We start from the raw sequence: 14,344 nt of genomic DNA on the forward strand, positions 1-14,344 counted from the left end.
GTAGACAAAAGATATTCATAGTTGCTTCATCCAGTTCATCAATTCGTGGCAATTCTATGCATGGTATAGATCAATTCATCTTCTTCAAAAGTTCCTTGCCATCTAACCAACGCTCAAGATTCTCTGCTACCTCACGGTACCAGCCGTTGATCAGCTCTTCCTCGCCGTATCCCATGTGCGGACTCAGTAGTACCTCACTGCGTCCATCGCGACCCCACTGAGTCGTTCTCCATGGACTGTCAAGAGGGAGTGGCTCCGGGTCAAAGACATCCAGCGCAGCTCCCCAAATTGAGCCGGCATTCAGGGCTTGTAGGAGTGCTGCCTCGTCGATCAAAGGGACCGCGAGATGTATTGACGATCATCGCGGAAGGTCGCATGGTAGCTAGCTCTGGACCACTGACAATTCCCCGGCTACGCTCCGAGAGGACATTGTGCAGACTCACTACATCGGCGCGAGCGAAGAAGTCCGTCTTGGAAGTGGCCACCTCAAAGCTGCCGGCGGGAAGACCCTGGGCCTCGGCTTGCTCATCGGCCTTTTCTTGAGTCAAATTGGTCGACCAGGCGAGGACTTTCATGCCGAATGCCTGAATGGCAATCTTGCCGACCTGTGAGCCCAGCTTGCCCAGTCCGAGTAGAGCAAGATTTTTGCCAGAAAGATTCACGCCCAAGGAGCCTTGCCAGGAGCCCGCCTTGACAGAGGCATCGTCCCGCGCGACATGACGGGCTAGGCCAAGGATCAAGGCCCAGGTATGTTGGACAGTTGAGTTGACACCGGGAGGTCGTCCTTCAGTTCCAGCGACTGGAATACCACGGTCGGCACAGGCTTGGAGATCGAGGGAAAGGTTGCGCGTGCCGGTTGTGAGGAGGAGTTTGAGGTTGGGGAGGGCAGCGATGGTCTTGGCAGAAATCGGGGTGCGTTCGCGCATGGCCAGGACGGCGTCAAATGATGATAGACGTTTGATCAGCTCAGCATGCTGGACAGGGTCGCGCGGGTCGAGTGTCTTGGGGAAACTGACGATCTCGATGCGCGATTGGAGGTGGGCGAAGTGGGCGGGTGCGATGCCCTGGTAGTCGTCGAGGATAGCGAACTTGGGCATTGTGGGGTGGGCGATGGGGAGAAAAACAATTCAATCCAGCAATTCGGAGCTAATCTATGGCAACTGATTTGGTGGAAGAGAGGAAAAAGTAGAAGTGAAGTAGAAGTAGAAGTAGAAGTAAAGTCGAGTGATGATGGAAAGTCGCGGTTGCTCTCCCCGCGCCTCGGCTGAATGCTTATCCGCTGTACCATTTCGTGCATTGCATTGCATTATTGTCTTATAACTACTACTAAACCACAATATTATACTTCATATCACATTCACATCTATTCATTCCACGGGATTCAGTCATCAATATGCAACTTCCAACTTCATTACTTCATTACTTCATTACTTCTTCACGGGCTGCGGATCTCGCATCATCAATGTGAACCGATCCACCGTTTTCCCTCCATACAGTCTCCGATCAAGAGTCATTTCTTCCAAGGGCTTCCAGCCATACTTGATATATACTGGATATCCGTCACCAGTGGCCTCCAGATATACTCTTACACCGAACTTGTCTGCCTGATCACAGCCCCAGCGCAGCAGCTTTGATGAAAGGCCTCGTCCTTGATATTCAGGGAGAATAGCAAGCAGATCCAGAACTAATGAGAAAGTCAATCAAACGGCCAAGAGAAAACAGACCACCCTAAAAAAAAAGGCCAACAGTTGACTTACCCATATCCTGCTCGGTGGTGAATTGTTTGCGAGAAGTTTCCAATAGCCCTCGAAAGGCTTTATACATCGCCTCATTCATCGGCCGAGGGGCATGGGCTGTGAAATTGCGCGCAGCTTCTTGTGCCTTCTCACTGAGAACAGGAAGTGTCTCCCCGACGAGGGCCTTGGGGATATGCCATCGACTGTAACCGATAATCTCTCCACTCGCCGGGTCCACCAGCTTCAGGACATGCATCTCTGGATTCGCCAGATGTTTCATTGAATAGACTGCCTTGTACTCGCCTAATCTTTCATCGCTGGCCTCTGGAAAGACTTCCTGGAGCAGCCCTTGATGCCGGAAGCTGACTATGTTGACATTGGCCAAGCTAGGCCCGTCGGCCTCGGTGGCGTATTCAATTCGAGGATCCATTGTCGACTCGCGACTCAATCAGCAATTATCAGTCGGGTATTTGGGTTGGACACTGATGGTAGTCAACGAGTATTTGTACTGCCAAAGATGAAGATGCAATTGTGGTTAAAATCTGAGTTGCCTTGAGTCGACTTGACTCACTCGGAGTTCGGACCTCGAACGGTCAAAGATCCCCGACCCCCCACTGTTCTCGGAGACCCTCCGCCTTTCGGGGTCCCTAGAAGGAAAAGCGCACCGTTATCACCAAATTCCTATTTAGCTCTAATTCTACACCTCGCCGGCGCAATCTGGAGCAGAAATCGGCACCCCGCAATTATCTTCGGTCCTGTTTTTATATCTTGGATGCAGTGTCCGAGTCCTCTCCATCATGGGAATTATCGGACTTGATGTGTTGCAACTTGAATACTACAATCTTGGCATTTCTAATGCGATGGCAACATATCGGGGTGCGATTGTTCGTCCGTTCAAACTGACCCAAAATGCGTTCAAGTTCCTTCGCCGACAAATTGAATAAGGCAATACCATTACTAGTAAGCTGACAGTGCGCAGATGGCCCATTCTCACCTCCCACTAGCGGACATAGTACCGTCCTTCTTAGCATCGGTATTTATAATCAGCGACTTGAAATGCCCAAGGTTCCGCCACTTCCGAGGCACTGATGAGCTTCCAACCCAATAGGTTGAAGAGCAGCATGCCCAGGTGTATAATAATACACTCAATGGCTCAGACTGGGGAAGCCTAAGAGTCTACATGCAAACGGTCACGGTTAATTATTGTGCACAAATCTCCGTTGCCACGTGAGAAAGCGGGACAATCGATCGCTTATTGACAAAGAGTAAGGGTAGACTCGGACAGATATGTACCCCAGTGCTACTAGCATCACGGTTAGCTATACTGGGAAAACGGGGTTATCTTGACCAGCCCTGGCGAGAAATTGGCATAAATTTTTCGTGAATTGACGCTGAAAGACATCATTCTGGACCTGGAGTGGAGGGAAAATGTCCCGAAACAGCTGAAGCCACGCACATGTGATTGACAGCGAACAGCGATAGAAAGTGGGCATTGAATTTAGTGCTTTCTCGCCATCAGTCGATCAGCGGCCAATTGATCGACTCGGTGTTCTACTTAGTCGGTTAAAGTTTCGGCCGTTACATCGCATGCATCGGGATCGCATGCCGAGGGTTCAGCCACTGTCACCGATTACAATTGCTTCATATTCAACCCTCCCCCGCAGACCGAGTGCTTTATGTGCGGGTTAGGCTTGAATCTTGATTTTAATACCCAGCAAAGCAGGAAAATCAATCGTCAAAAACCACCAGTTGCATCTTTCAGTCATACATGCACTTACTCCTGCCCACTCTATTCTCCAGGCTGCAATACGAATCTTGTGGATTCCATCTCCACAACACGCCCTACTACCCCGCACCAGCGCAGTTTCGATTGTATAATGAATTCCTCGAGTTGGAAAAACATCGTACCACCTAGAGGAATTTTCGAATTGCACAGAGTAAAAGTCGCCGTGGCCACGAGGAGGATCTCAGCCCCAGCAGCCTCCGGAGATGTGAGCTTTGGTTTATCCAGCACCACATTTAGCACCACCTCCAGCTTCTCACTGTCTCAATTCACTTACTCCGTATATCGGATTTCATGCAGATCCGATCTCACCGGCCCGGGAGTCTGCTTACTCCACGGAAAGGTTTTGTCATAAAGCCTCTAGTCGACGCTTATTTTTATCATCGGAGACATCCGTTCGGGTTGAACCTCTGTCGCTGGGCATCGCGGGAACGCTAAATTCAAACAACCTTTCTTATGTAGGTCTTTAGCTGTGCCGACCCACCAGGAATCGCCCGAATATGCTCTTTTGGTCATTCGGTGGATCCGCCAGCAGCTGTACCGGCCCGGCGAGAGCGGAGGGACCTGGGGCCCCGGAATTCGCACCCCGCGAAGAGCTGGATACTTTATGGGGTATTGCTCCCCCGGATTGTTTTATATTTGCAATTCACGAGGTCCACATTTGAATCTCATCCTACGATTTTCCTATCTCTTCTTGTTCTCGTTGTGCTTGATTTTGCCCCGATATGGTTTCCGATGACGAAGTTACTCCTGCGCACCATAATGTCGGAATAGACAAAAAGCAAAATGATGACTCAATATCGAAAGACCCTATCAGTGGCATTGAGAATGAATATGACTTCGATACCGAAGAGAAACAGGTAATTGGCGAGCAGCGCCAATTGCCTGATCTGCAGCGCAGGCTTCGAAGTCGCCATTTGCAGATGATTGCCATTGGTAAAAGCTACGCCCTCCAATTACCGGGATGATGTGCTAACGATAATATAGGTGGTACAATCGGAACGGGTCTATTTATCGGAAGTGGAACAGCTATTTCATATGCCGGACCTGTCGGTGCACTCATCGCTTATATCTTCGTCGGCTCCATTGTTTTTTCCGTCATGACAGCGCTCGGAGAAGTTGCAACCTTCTTACCTATTCCTGGAGCATTTGCCTCCTATGCCACTCGATTGGTGGATCCAAGTCTGGGATTCGCAATGGGCTGGATATATTGGTTTTCCTGGGCATCGACTTTTGCGCTCGAATTGGTATTTCCTACCCCCTCCCCGCTAGTCAACTACTATGACTCGGTTTCGGCGTTAGATCCTTATCGCTAACGAGCCTTTGCAGACAGCGACAGGTTTAATTATAAATTACTGGAATGATACCATTCCGATCGCCATTTTCATCGCCGTTTTCCTAGTGGTTATTATCTTATTGAACCTTCTCCCAGTCAGCTTCTTTGGTGAAACCGAATTTTGGCTCTCAAGCATTAAGGTCTTGACCGTAATTGGGTTCATGATTTTTGCTATCTGCATGAACGCAGGAGTCGGCAAAGAAGGATATATTGGCTTCCGCTACTGGGTCGATCCAGGGCCGTTTAACAATTACCTCATTGAAGACAAACCCGCCCTAGCTAAATTTGTTGGGTTCTGGGCTGTCTTGATTAAAGCTGGATTCTCATACCAAGGTACAGAATTGGTCGGCATCGCTGCCGGTGAGACGGAGAACCCGCGCAAAACCATCCCATCTGCTATCCGAAAGGCGTTTTTCCGAATTATATTCTTCTTCATCTTCACTATATTCTTCATCGGTATCGTCGTTCCATCAACCGATGATCGCCTCACTGCAAGCGAAGGCAGCGGAGCCAGCGCCAACAACGCAAACGCCTCGCCTTTTGTTATCGCTGCTAAGCGCGCTGGCGTGAATGTATTGCCATCCATTATCAACGCAGTCCTGCTCACTGTGGTTCTGTCAGCTGCCAATTCAAATGTCTACAGCGGAAGCAGAATTCTAGTCGGTCTCGCACACGAGGGCTTCGCACCCAGGTTGTTCGTCAAAACCACAAAATGGGGTGTCCCCTACTGGAGTGTCCTGTTCACGTCGGCTTTTGGCTTGTTGGGCTTCTTGAACCTGTCAAATGCTGGAAGCACTGTGTTCGAATGGCTGATGCAGATAGCCGGATTGGCTGGATTTATCACCTGGGCATCGCTCAATATTTGCCATCTAGCATTCATGCGCGCGTTGAAAGCTCGAGGAATTTCGCGTGACATTTTGGCATACAAAGCACTCTTCCAGCCATATTTCTCATACTACGGCCTCTTCTTCAATGTCTTGATTATCATCACGCAGGGGTTCACGGCCTTTATTCCGAGCTTCAGTGTGACCGACTTTTTCATTAACTACCTCAGTCTCATTCTTTTCACTTTGCTTTATGTGGGCCACAAGATTATCGTCCGTCCTGCGTTTGTTAAGCCGATTGATGCCGATATCGATACTGGCCGGGTTGACCTTGACTGAATCAAGATAGAAATAAAATTGAATACAACTTATGAAAAAGTCTTTGCATCAATGTGTAGCATGGGAAATCAATTACATTTCGAACTCCTAGCGACGTGTCAATATGAACTTTTCGTGGTTCGGCAAACTACCAAATTATCTCGAGACTTGAAAGCACTCTCATACTAGTGAAGGTGTTTATTCTAGATCCGCAATGTCATGGAGAAGTGGGATAACCTTGGAAGGTTGGGATTCACCTGAGCACGAGACACATAAATACCATGACGTGTATACTCCCAGGTGCGAGTGAGTGTAATAGAACTGGGGATTCCCCGCAGCACAGAATTTGCCACCATACCCACCAGGCTCGCCTGTGATACTTCATCCCCTAGATGTTTCTTTTCTACTCAACTCCGGTGTCTGAAACATCCAAGCCAAATATTTTTTTGCCCTGAAAGAGACCGGATACCGACATACGCCGTAGTGTCTGTTAAAGTCGAGCTTTCTTCTTCGGATTTACGATTTTTCATTAATCAATGTTCGGGTTCCGGATTTAAATCCGAATTTTTGGTTATCTCCGACGCGTTCACCATTCAGGACTTTAGACTTATTTACCCCATAACACTTTTTCTTCTAATTTGCATTTATCTTGCACACCTTACGTCCATTAACCTAACGATTTGATCTCAACATTTCCAACCTTTTGAATTCCCAACATGAGCAAGCTCCTTGTTGTCTTCGGTGCAACCGGCCAGCAGGGTGGTTCCGTCATCGACTTTGTTTTAAACGACCCCGAGCTTTCGAAAGTGTATTCGCTACGTGCAATCACTCGCGACGCTTCAAAACCCGCTGGGCAAGCTCTCCAGAAGAGAGGTGTGGAGGTTGTGTCTGCCGACATCGATGACTCCCAGTCCCTTCACGCTGCACTAGCCAACGCCCACACTGTTTTCATCGTGACTAACACGGTCTACGATGAACACCTCAAATCTCGCGAATTTCGACAAGGAAAAGCAGCCGCCGACGCATCGGTCGCTGCTGGTGCCAAATATCTCATATTCAGCACGACCCCAGCATGCGAGCGCCTGTGGGGACACCCAGTCGACTCGTTCGATTCCAAGGCAGAGATTGAAAGCTATATCCGCGAACTCCCGATTGGCAGCGCATTCTTCGCGCCAGGAATGTTCATGCAGAACTTTCTAACCAACCAAATTCCTCGCCCGGTCCCTGGACAAGAAGGCGGCCAGCTAACGTACGCTATTGCAAATTTCATCTCACCAGACGCTCCATTTCCTCTCATCGAGGCCGCAAAGGATAGCGGCAAGTACGTCGCTGCTATTCTCGCCGCGCCAGAGAAATACGCCGACTCGACATTATCCGCGGCAACTGGTTTCTATTCGTACCGTGAAGTCGCAGAGATCATCACCCGCATCACGGGCAAAAAGACAATCTATGCCCAGATCCCACAGGAGCTGTGGATTAGCTATCTTCCCCCGAACTACCGGCACTCAATGTCAGCTATGATGTGTTGGATTGAGAAACCCGGGTACTATGGCCCTCAGACGAAGGAGTTGGTCGACTGGACTGTAAAACAAGCAAGGGGCAAACTGACCAGCCTCGAAGAATTTATTGAGGAACACGCGAAGGAGATCTTTCCAGAGTAGATTCTGTCTTTCAATTCTACCCTGTTAGAGGTTTTCCAGCAGGGTTCTTTGTTAACACTCGCAATGTCCATAACCCCTGTCAAAGTCTTCGATACAAAATTTGTCAAGGTTTATATCAACAAAACTGTTATTATTACTAGTATTGGTCTTATTTGAACCTTGGAAATATTAAGCCGAGACCTCAGATATAGCTAAAATATATGGATAGTATCCAGAGGTCGCCGAAAGATATTATAGCATATAGGTATCCTTGTACCATTTCTAAGAATCCAGTCGGCGTTTAATGAAATCGACCACATCTTGATCATACTTCTTCATATAAGTATGATGTGCGAGATTGTCGTCATCGGGGAGTGGTGAGCTGCAGAAATGTCAGTATGGATGGATTCTCATCTCAATTTCAAATCGATATGTTTGACTTACCAACACTGGTTATCGCCATAGTCACAATAGCTATGCAATGAGCTTGCGAATGGATCGCACGACGAAGGATTCAGGCGTGGAAAGATCTGTCAAATGATTTATTTAGAATGCGGTTCTCGTTAGTTCTTAGATGATGATAAACATACTCCGAGGCCAACCGAGCAGTTTCCGGTATTCCAAGGTTGGAAGGGAACGTATGTTTCATCGCCGTAAACAATGTTCGCAATGACTAGAGATGTTCATTAGAGCCACAGAACTGAATACCGACTTTTAGTCGAAAACTCACCACTCGTGTTGTATGATGGGTCAAGTGGTGGAACTGGGATCAACAGAAGAGAGCTTGTTCCGCAAAGAGCTTCCATGGTAAGCACAGCACCCTATTTCAATGTGTAAGCAATTACCACCGCCCTCTTTCATATTATCGGGGACGTACCAGAGAATATCCGACAAGAGCCAGTTTCGATTTCGGGCAGCTTTTCACATAATCCGCAACATAACCCTGCAGCATTAGAGCTCCAGAGGAAACTGCAGTGAACTTGTCTTCGGGATCATGGTCAAAGGGAAAACCAAGGGTTGTTGACCCGGGAATTTGGTCGAGAATTTTGTCAGACAAAGCCTTCATCACGCTTAAATCGTTACCAGGACCCTGGCCCCTGGAAATGATGGCATGGACACCGGAGGCACAATCTTTCGAAGGGACGGTTTGGGCGTGGGTTTCCTGGACCAAACCAATCAAGGCAACGCCCAGGAGAGCCTGAACAAGCTTCCAAGTGAACATTTTCGGTCTATAAAAGTGCGGATGAATTGAAATTGGATGAGCAGTGCTATTCGAAGTGACCGTGTGAGCAAAATTCTTGGCTCCGGGTAGAAGTGGAGGAGTTTGTGCTCAAGCCAAATGATCTTCTCAAGCGATGCGAAACTCCTTTTTTTTGTTTTTTTCTTCTAGACCTCCACAGCTCACGACAAAACTGGCTTGCCTCAAGCTGGCTGGCTGGGATATGGCCCGCCGACCCCTTCAGGGGGTGTTCATTGGACCCTGAAGGAACGTGTGAAACTTTAAAGACCATGTGTGGATTACTTTAAATGTTGAGCTGAGAAATTGCGCGAATCCCAGGGCGGGTTGAGCTCCAAAGCTTGGAATTAAAATTGTGATCGGCAGCGCATTTGTTTATGCGGAAGCTTACTCCGTACTATCACGCTTTTATCCATCCCCTTCCAGACTACCAAACATCAGTACTCGTACGACTATTATCAACTAGGTGGAATGAATTTAATTATCTTGTTTCTAGCTAATTTACCTCTATTTGAAGCTCAATATTTTGTGATAGGAACGACTGGACTCAGTTTTGCATTTGTCGAGATAGTTCACACAGGCAGTGCGGAAATATAACACATCATTAAGACCGCCCATTGAATCTCATTTTATCTGGAGGATAATGTAGAGATGGAGCTGAGTGATTTCTTTTTATAATTTTTTTTTTTTAAAAAATAGTTGCCCTGCAGGGCTGTTTCTATCATCAATCCCGCTGGCCGAGCTTCATGCATAACCTGCCATAGTTAACTGGTAGTCTAACCTACGCACCTAGTATAGTAGGAGGCACAACTCTAGCTGAATTATTCGGTATATGCAGCGAATTGAAGGTTCTGATACTGTTTTAATATTTATTTAACGGGAATCTAGAGAATTGCGATATCCATCTGCACAAAATAAGTATATGTTGCTTGACTACATTGCTCTGCTTCTTAGTGCTGCCCGGCAACACCGTCCACCACGTGTCGGACAAAGGTCTAGACCGCGCCTTGACTATACCCTCTAGGCCTCAGCGGTAATAAAAGAGCACATATCGCGTGAAATTGAAGAATTTGATACTACTTTAATCACATCCTGGCGATTGTGAAAAGTCGTGACGCAAGTCAAGCATGATTATGTCAGCCGATATCGGGGTTCACTGCAGGGGTCAAGAAGATTGATTAACACTAATCAACGAAATAATGGAGTCGTTTTCCGGTTCAATGAATCATCTTGAAATCGAGGGAGAAAATTCTGTTGTCAGATCGCATAAGTATTGGTCGTTTGGAGTGCGATATCCGAAGCTGTTCCGGAACCCCGGCTAAATAAGCTTTGTGGCAGAAGAAGTAACCAGAATCGCCATGGTTCGCGCACAAAAGTTGTGAAATATTGTTAGAAGCCTGGCATTATCGCCGCATGCGGCTCAGAAGAGCTTGATTATGATGAAATTGACTGAAATATGGCCAGCATCAAGCCGTCGCTCATTTCGATACCTAATTCGCACTCTACTTGTCAAGGTGCCGCGTATAAAACAGGTATATCCCTTGAAAACGACATTGAACTTTTTTCCCCTTCTTGCAAATCTTATACACCGTGTTTTTTAAGACATCTATTCTAAAGCAAAATGCGTTTCGGATCGCAGATCGCCTGGCTTTTTGTCGCTGGAGGCGCCCTCTCCTCGGCGGCCAGCAGCTCCAACTGCTCTCTCACTTCTAGTGACACAGACGTCCTTGAGTACACCTGGGTACTGTCGAACTTCCTGAACTCGTTTTATCAGACCGTTCAGCTCAACCAAAGTGTTGCCTCCTTGGTGTCCAACAGCACCAGCAGCTCTAAGGCTCTCGAAAACCTCGAGGGCATTGTTCACGCCGACAACCTGACTGCCGAGGCTGTGAGAGAGGTCAGCTCCCAGGCCCCCGATTTCAAGGAGCCTTCATGCCAATACACCTTCCCTCCCGTCAGCGGCATTCAGTCGTTCGTCAAGTGGGCCTACCAATTTGAGTCCACCCTCAGTGGCGCTTTCATTGGTGCTGCTGGCTACACCCAATCGCCCGAGGTCGCCTTTTTGCTTGCTCGCCTCGCCGCTGAACATTCCGCTCACGCTACCTGGATTGGTAGCCGTGTCAACTCTTCCATGTTCCAGGCAAATGCCACTTCTTTGGTCCCCGCATACGCCCCTAGCCAGGTCCTTCTGAAAACAAACGAGACTGGTAGTCTGGGAACGTACCTCGGCGACTGCGTCTCTGCTCCGAAGAACCCATGCGGTGTTCTTCAGATTGGTCCGCTGGAAGCGAATATCACGTCCAGCTCTGCGGCAGGTTCCTCGTCCAGCTCTGTGGCAGGCTCCTCCACCCCTCTGACCAGCGCCTCTGCCACTGCCACCGCCACCTCGTCTTAAACGTAATAGTGCCTATAGGCGTTCTGTTTCGCATGCCGAAACCATGGTTGATTCGGAAAATAAACTATTGAGCGATGGGATCGGAGTTTCAACATCTATATAATAATCAGAGGTCAGCCCGAGTGTGACGAACTGGGATAATAAACGACTAGACTGTTGGAAGGGGAGTGGTATTTTGTATTTCGACACAGGTAATCTTCAAGCTGATCTCAAGCAATTGAAGTCATAAGAATCAATATCTCATTATTCCCACATCAAGTGAGAGTTTTAACTATAAACAATTCCGCGGTAAATCACATCATATGTACAAAGCATTCATCGTCATCCTATTTTGCTTTTTGCAAGAACAGAAATTTATTACGCCCGCTCATTTCCCTCAACAGAACTTCCAGTAGACCCCTCCCCAGTTGCAAATGTCGCATTTCCATGCTCCTTTCCTGCTTGGACAGAAGTCAAGTCCTTAGCAGCCTCGAAGCTAAACTGGGGACCGCGGTACTGGGTTCTTCCGCGGATAAACCACCAAATTGAAACCAATGTCATCAAGCCGACAGTGATGACGCTTGTATAGTTCATATTCTGGGCGCTAACAGGCATCACCTGGGGAAAGCAGAAGAAAACCACGGTGACTAAAATGTAGGCCAAAGAAAGGATATTGACTGCCATTCCCAGCTTTCTTCCCATGAAGAAAGGCCCAGGTACGATGTTGCGACGGCCGGTCAAAACATGGGGCAGAATGGCACCAAAATAGGACAGGGTGCTCAGCACGATGAAAGACGAGATGAGGGCCTGGAAGGCCGTGGTGCTTCCAACGTAGATACAGCCGAGGCATGTAACCAGTGCACTCATGGCGCACGTAGCACGCACGGGGCAATTCAACGTAGGGTGAACCTGGGCAAAGTAGTTTGAAAAGGGTGTTGCGCCATCACGGGCCAAGCTCCACCACATTCGTCCTCCGGTAACAAAGGTGCCGATGAGAGTCGGAAAAGTAGCCAGGAATAACACTGCAATAAGACCAATGGCACCGGTAGTAGTTCCTGTTGCTTGTCGGTAGATCTCAGCAGTAGGGAAGTAGCCCGAGCTGCTTTCAAAAACCAGATCAATATCTTGAATCGAATAAAACAAAGCGATAAGATAGATGAAGGAGGTGCTGAAGGCTGTCAACATTTGGAGCATGATGCCCTGAGGCACTTTGACCTGTGGCTTGGGAACTAAATAGTATGAACCGTTAGCATACGACTCAATCGGATTGTATGAAACAAATCAATCGGCATTCAACTCACCCTCCTCTGACAAATGGCTGATACAGTCTGGAACTCCAACAGCGAATGCAGCATTGAGAAGACCCGTCATGAAGCAAACCCCGTCAGACCAGCCACCAGTCATGTTATAGTATGTCTTCCATACTTGGGTGGAGCTGGCATGTGTCTTTGGCATGGCTGCAAGAACCACAATTGTGGCAAAGAGTCCGCACATAGACAAGATTAGAGCGAGTCGATTGATCATAGGAATGAACCTATTTCCGAGGCAAACAATCGCACAGCATGTCCAATTGACGATTTGGAAGACAATGAATACCTGCCAGGAATTCCAGGTAATGTCGTCATGGCGAAGCAGGTACATAGCCACCGCTTCGTTGCCCAACATGGAGCTCATTGACGAGGCCGACAGAAGCCAAGCACAGGCGTTGAGATATCCGGTGAAGAATCCAGCGGCGCGACCATGCTTTCCACTCAACACAGTCGACCAGTAGTATACTCCGCCTGCGGAGGGCATCGAGGATGCCAATTCAGCCAACGAGGCCGAAATAGCCGTGTAGAAAACGCTGACGAGGATCAATCCATAGAGTAGAGCCATCGGGCCCCCATTCATGAGCGCAGTCACGATCGTACCACCGGTAGCGGCCCAGGAACTAGATTGCACATATCCATGTCAGTCAAGATCGCGAACAATGAAAGAACAAATCAACTAACTTAGCGATCACAATTCCCAAGCTTGTTACACTCCATAATCCAAAGTTCCGCGACAGCTCCTGCTTGTGACCCAGTGCAGCTTCCTGGCGCACTGTGTCTATCTCGGTGCTGTTTCTGACCCCATTCTCGCTGGCGCTGGCCTGAGCCGCGTTCTTCTCAGTGACGGCCATAGTGTCACGTATGATTTCAGTCAACAGCAATTGGAAATGAGAAAGAATCAGGAGCCAGGTGAAAGAGAAACGAGAGAAAGAAACTCAACAGACAAAACACCCATGCCCCACCAACTAGCACGGGCAGATGTCAAACTTCTTTTGAATGCCCATTTCGGGGCATAGACGGGCCCATCATTTACCACGCGAGTTTCCACGCGAGTTTCATGCTCAAGGAAATCCCCCGAGTCCAATTCAGTGTTAAAACATTTCATGCGCGAGAATCCCTATTCGCCGAGCGTAAGTGGATACATGCAGCAGAACGATCCGGAGGCTGCGATACATTCTCAAACGATCAAAGTTTTCGCCGGTATCCAGCCCGGGCATCGCCTGCACTCAGTTGAAAGTGAAAGGTCCGCTGGGTCCCGGTTTAACCAAAGCCAGACCCCTCTCTGGCGATGGACCCATTTATTAGCCTTCAGGCACATTGGGTGAAACCGGGACTTCGATTCCGATCGTATCGATTTCATGGTTCCAGATCTCCATCACGAGAAAAAGACGCGAGGGACTTGACCCTGCATCGAAATGTGGCTTATTTCTTCACCAAAATGACAGCTTCGTGGAATAAATTGAATAATATCCACACAGCGGCTGTCGGCAATCGCCGTGACCTGCCGTGGCGAAGTAAAATAGCCCCCACGACTTAGCGTGCTTGGAATGCACCTAACGAGAAACGAAGGATCGAGAGCTCATCCAGGGCCAGCGACGCCCTATATTTGTCTCCACTTGTGGATCTTGCCGTCAAAGATCGGCGGGTCACGGCCCGCTGAGTTGATTAATCTTTACCCAATTGATGCGAAACATACGCAAGAAGGCGAAAGAACACATTTCGATGATTCGAAACGTCATGGAGAAAGAAAAAGTGCAGGGCGTGCAAGTGTGCAGTGCAGGGATGT

General features: G+C 48.4%; 7 protein-coding genes across 7 annotated transcripts; 3 read left to right on the forward strand and 4 right to left on the reverse strand.

Annotated features, from left to right (window-relative positions):
• Positions 1-70: 70 nt before the first annotated feature.
• On the reverse strand, positions 71-1,097 carry N7509_001542 (D-2-hydroxyacid dehydrogenase family protein; the record flags this gene model as incomplete). Its single annotated transcript, XM_056626179.1, has 2 exons — positions 71-318; positions 341-1,097. The coding sequence occupies 2 exons, from the start codon at positions 1,095-1,097 to the stop codon at positions 71-73; spliced, it is 1,005 nt and encodes a 334-aa protein (XP_056491974.1).
• Positions 1,098-1,427: 330 nt separating this feature from the next.
• N7509_001543 (GNAT family N-acetyltransferase) lies at positions 1,428-2,166 on the reverse strand (the record flags this gene model as incomplete). The annotated part of the gene is made up of 2 exons (XM_056626180.1): positions 1,428-1,684; positions 1,758-2,166. The coding sequence occupies 2 exons, from the start codon at positions 2,164-2,166 to the stop codon at positions 1,428-1,430; spliced, it is 666 nt and encodes a 221-aa protein (XP_056491975.1).
• A 2,078-nt stretch (positions 2,167-4,244) lies between these two features.
• Positions 4,245-6,018, forward strand: N7509_001544 (uncharacterized protein; the record flags this gene model as incomplete). The annotated part of the gene is made up of 3 exons (XM_056626181.1): positions 4,245-4,455; positions 4,507-4,766; positions 4,822-6,018. 3 exons carry the CDS (start codon positions 4,245-4,247, stop codon positions 6,016-6,018), a joined length of 1,668 nt encoding a protein of 555 aa, XP_056491976.1.
• Positions 6,019-6,713: 695 nt separating this feature from the next.
• On the forward strand, positions 6,714-7,658 carry N7509_001545 (NmrA/HSCARG family protein; the record flags this gene model as incomplete). The annotated part of the gene is made up of 1 exon (XM_056626182.1): positions 6,714-7,658. One exon carries the CDS (start codon positions 6,714-6,716, stop codon positions 7,656-7,658), a length of 945 nt encoding a protein of 314 aa, XP_056491977.1.
• Positions 7,659-7,919: 261 nt separating this feature from the next.
• On the reverse strand, positions 7,920-8,859 carry N7509_001546 (uncharacterized protein; the record flags this gene model as incomplete). Its single annotated transcript, XM_056626183.1, has 5 exons — positions 7,920-8,019; positions 8,082-8,167; positions 8,228-8,310; positions 8,368-8,458; positions 8,515-8,859. 5 exons carry the CDS (start codon positions 8,857-8,859, stop codon positions 7,920-7,922), a joined length of 705 nt encoding a protein of 234 aa, XP_056491978.1.
• Positions 8,860-10,495: 1,636 nt separating this feature from the next.
• N7509_001547 (uncharacterized protein) lies at positions 10,496-11,269 on the forward strand (the record flags this gene model as incomplete). Its single annotated transcript, XM_056626184.1, has 1 exon — positions 10,496-11,269. The coding sequence occupies one exon, from the start codon at positions 10,496-10,498 to the stop codon at positions 11,267-11,269; it is 774 nt and encodes a 257-aa protein (XP_056491979.1).
• Positions 11,270-11,626: 357 nt separating this feature from the next.
• Positions 11,627-13,409, reverse strand: N7509_001548 (Amino acid/polyamine transporter I; the record flags this gene model as incomplete). The annotated part of the gene is made up of 3 exons (XM_056626185.1): positions 11,627-12,477; positions 12,550-13,178; positions 13,240-13,409. 3 exons carry the CDS (start codon positions 13,407-13,409, stop codon positions 11,627-11,629), a joined length of 1,650 nt encoding a protein of 549 aa, XP_056491980.1.
• Positions 13,410-14,344: the final 935 nt, after the last annotated feature.

This window comes from Penicillium cosmopolitanum (genome assembly GCF_028827165.1).
Source record: "Penicillium cosmopolitanum strain IBT 29677 chromosome Unknown utg000004l:1.0-4361866.0:1.0-4365735.0, whole genome shotgun sequence".
In the NCBI taxonomy this organism is placed as follows: domain Eukaryota; kingdom Fungi; phylum Ascomycota; class Eurotiomycetes; order Eurotiales; family Aspergillaceae; genus Penicillium; species Penicillium cosmopolitanum.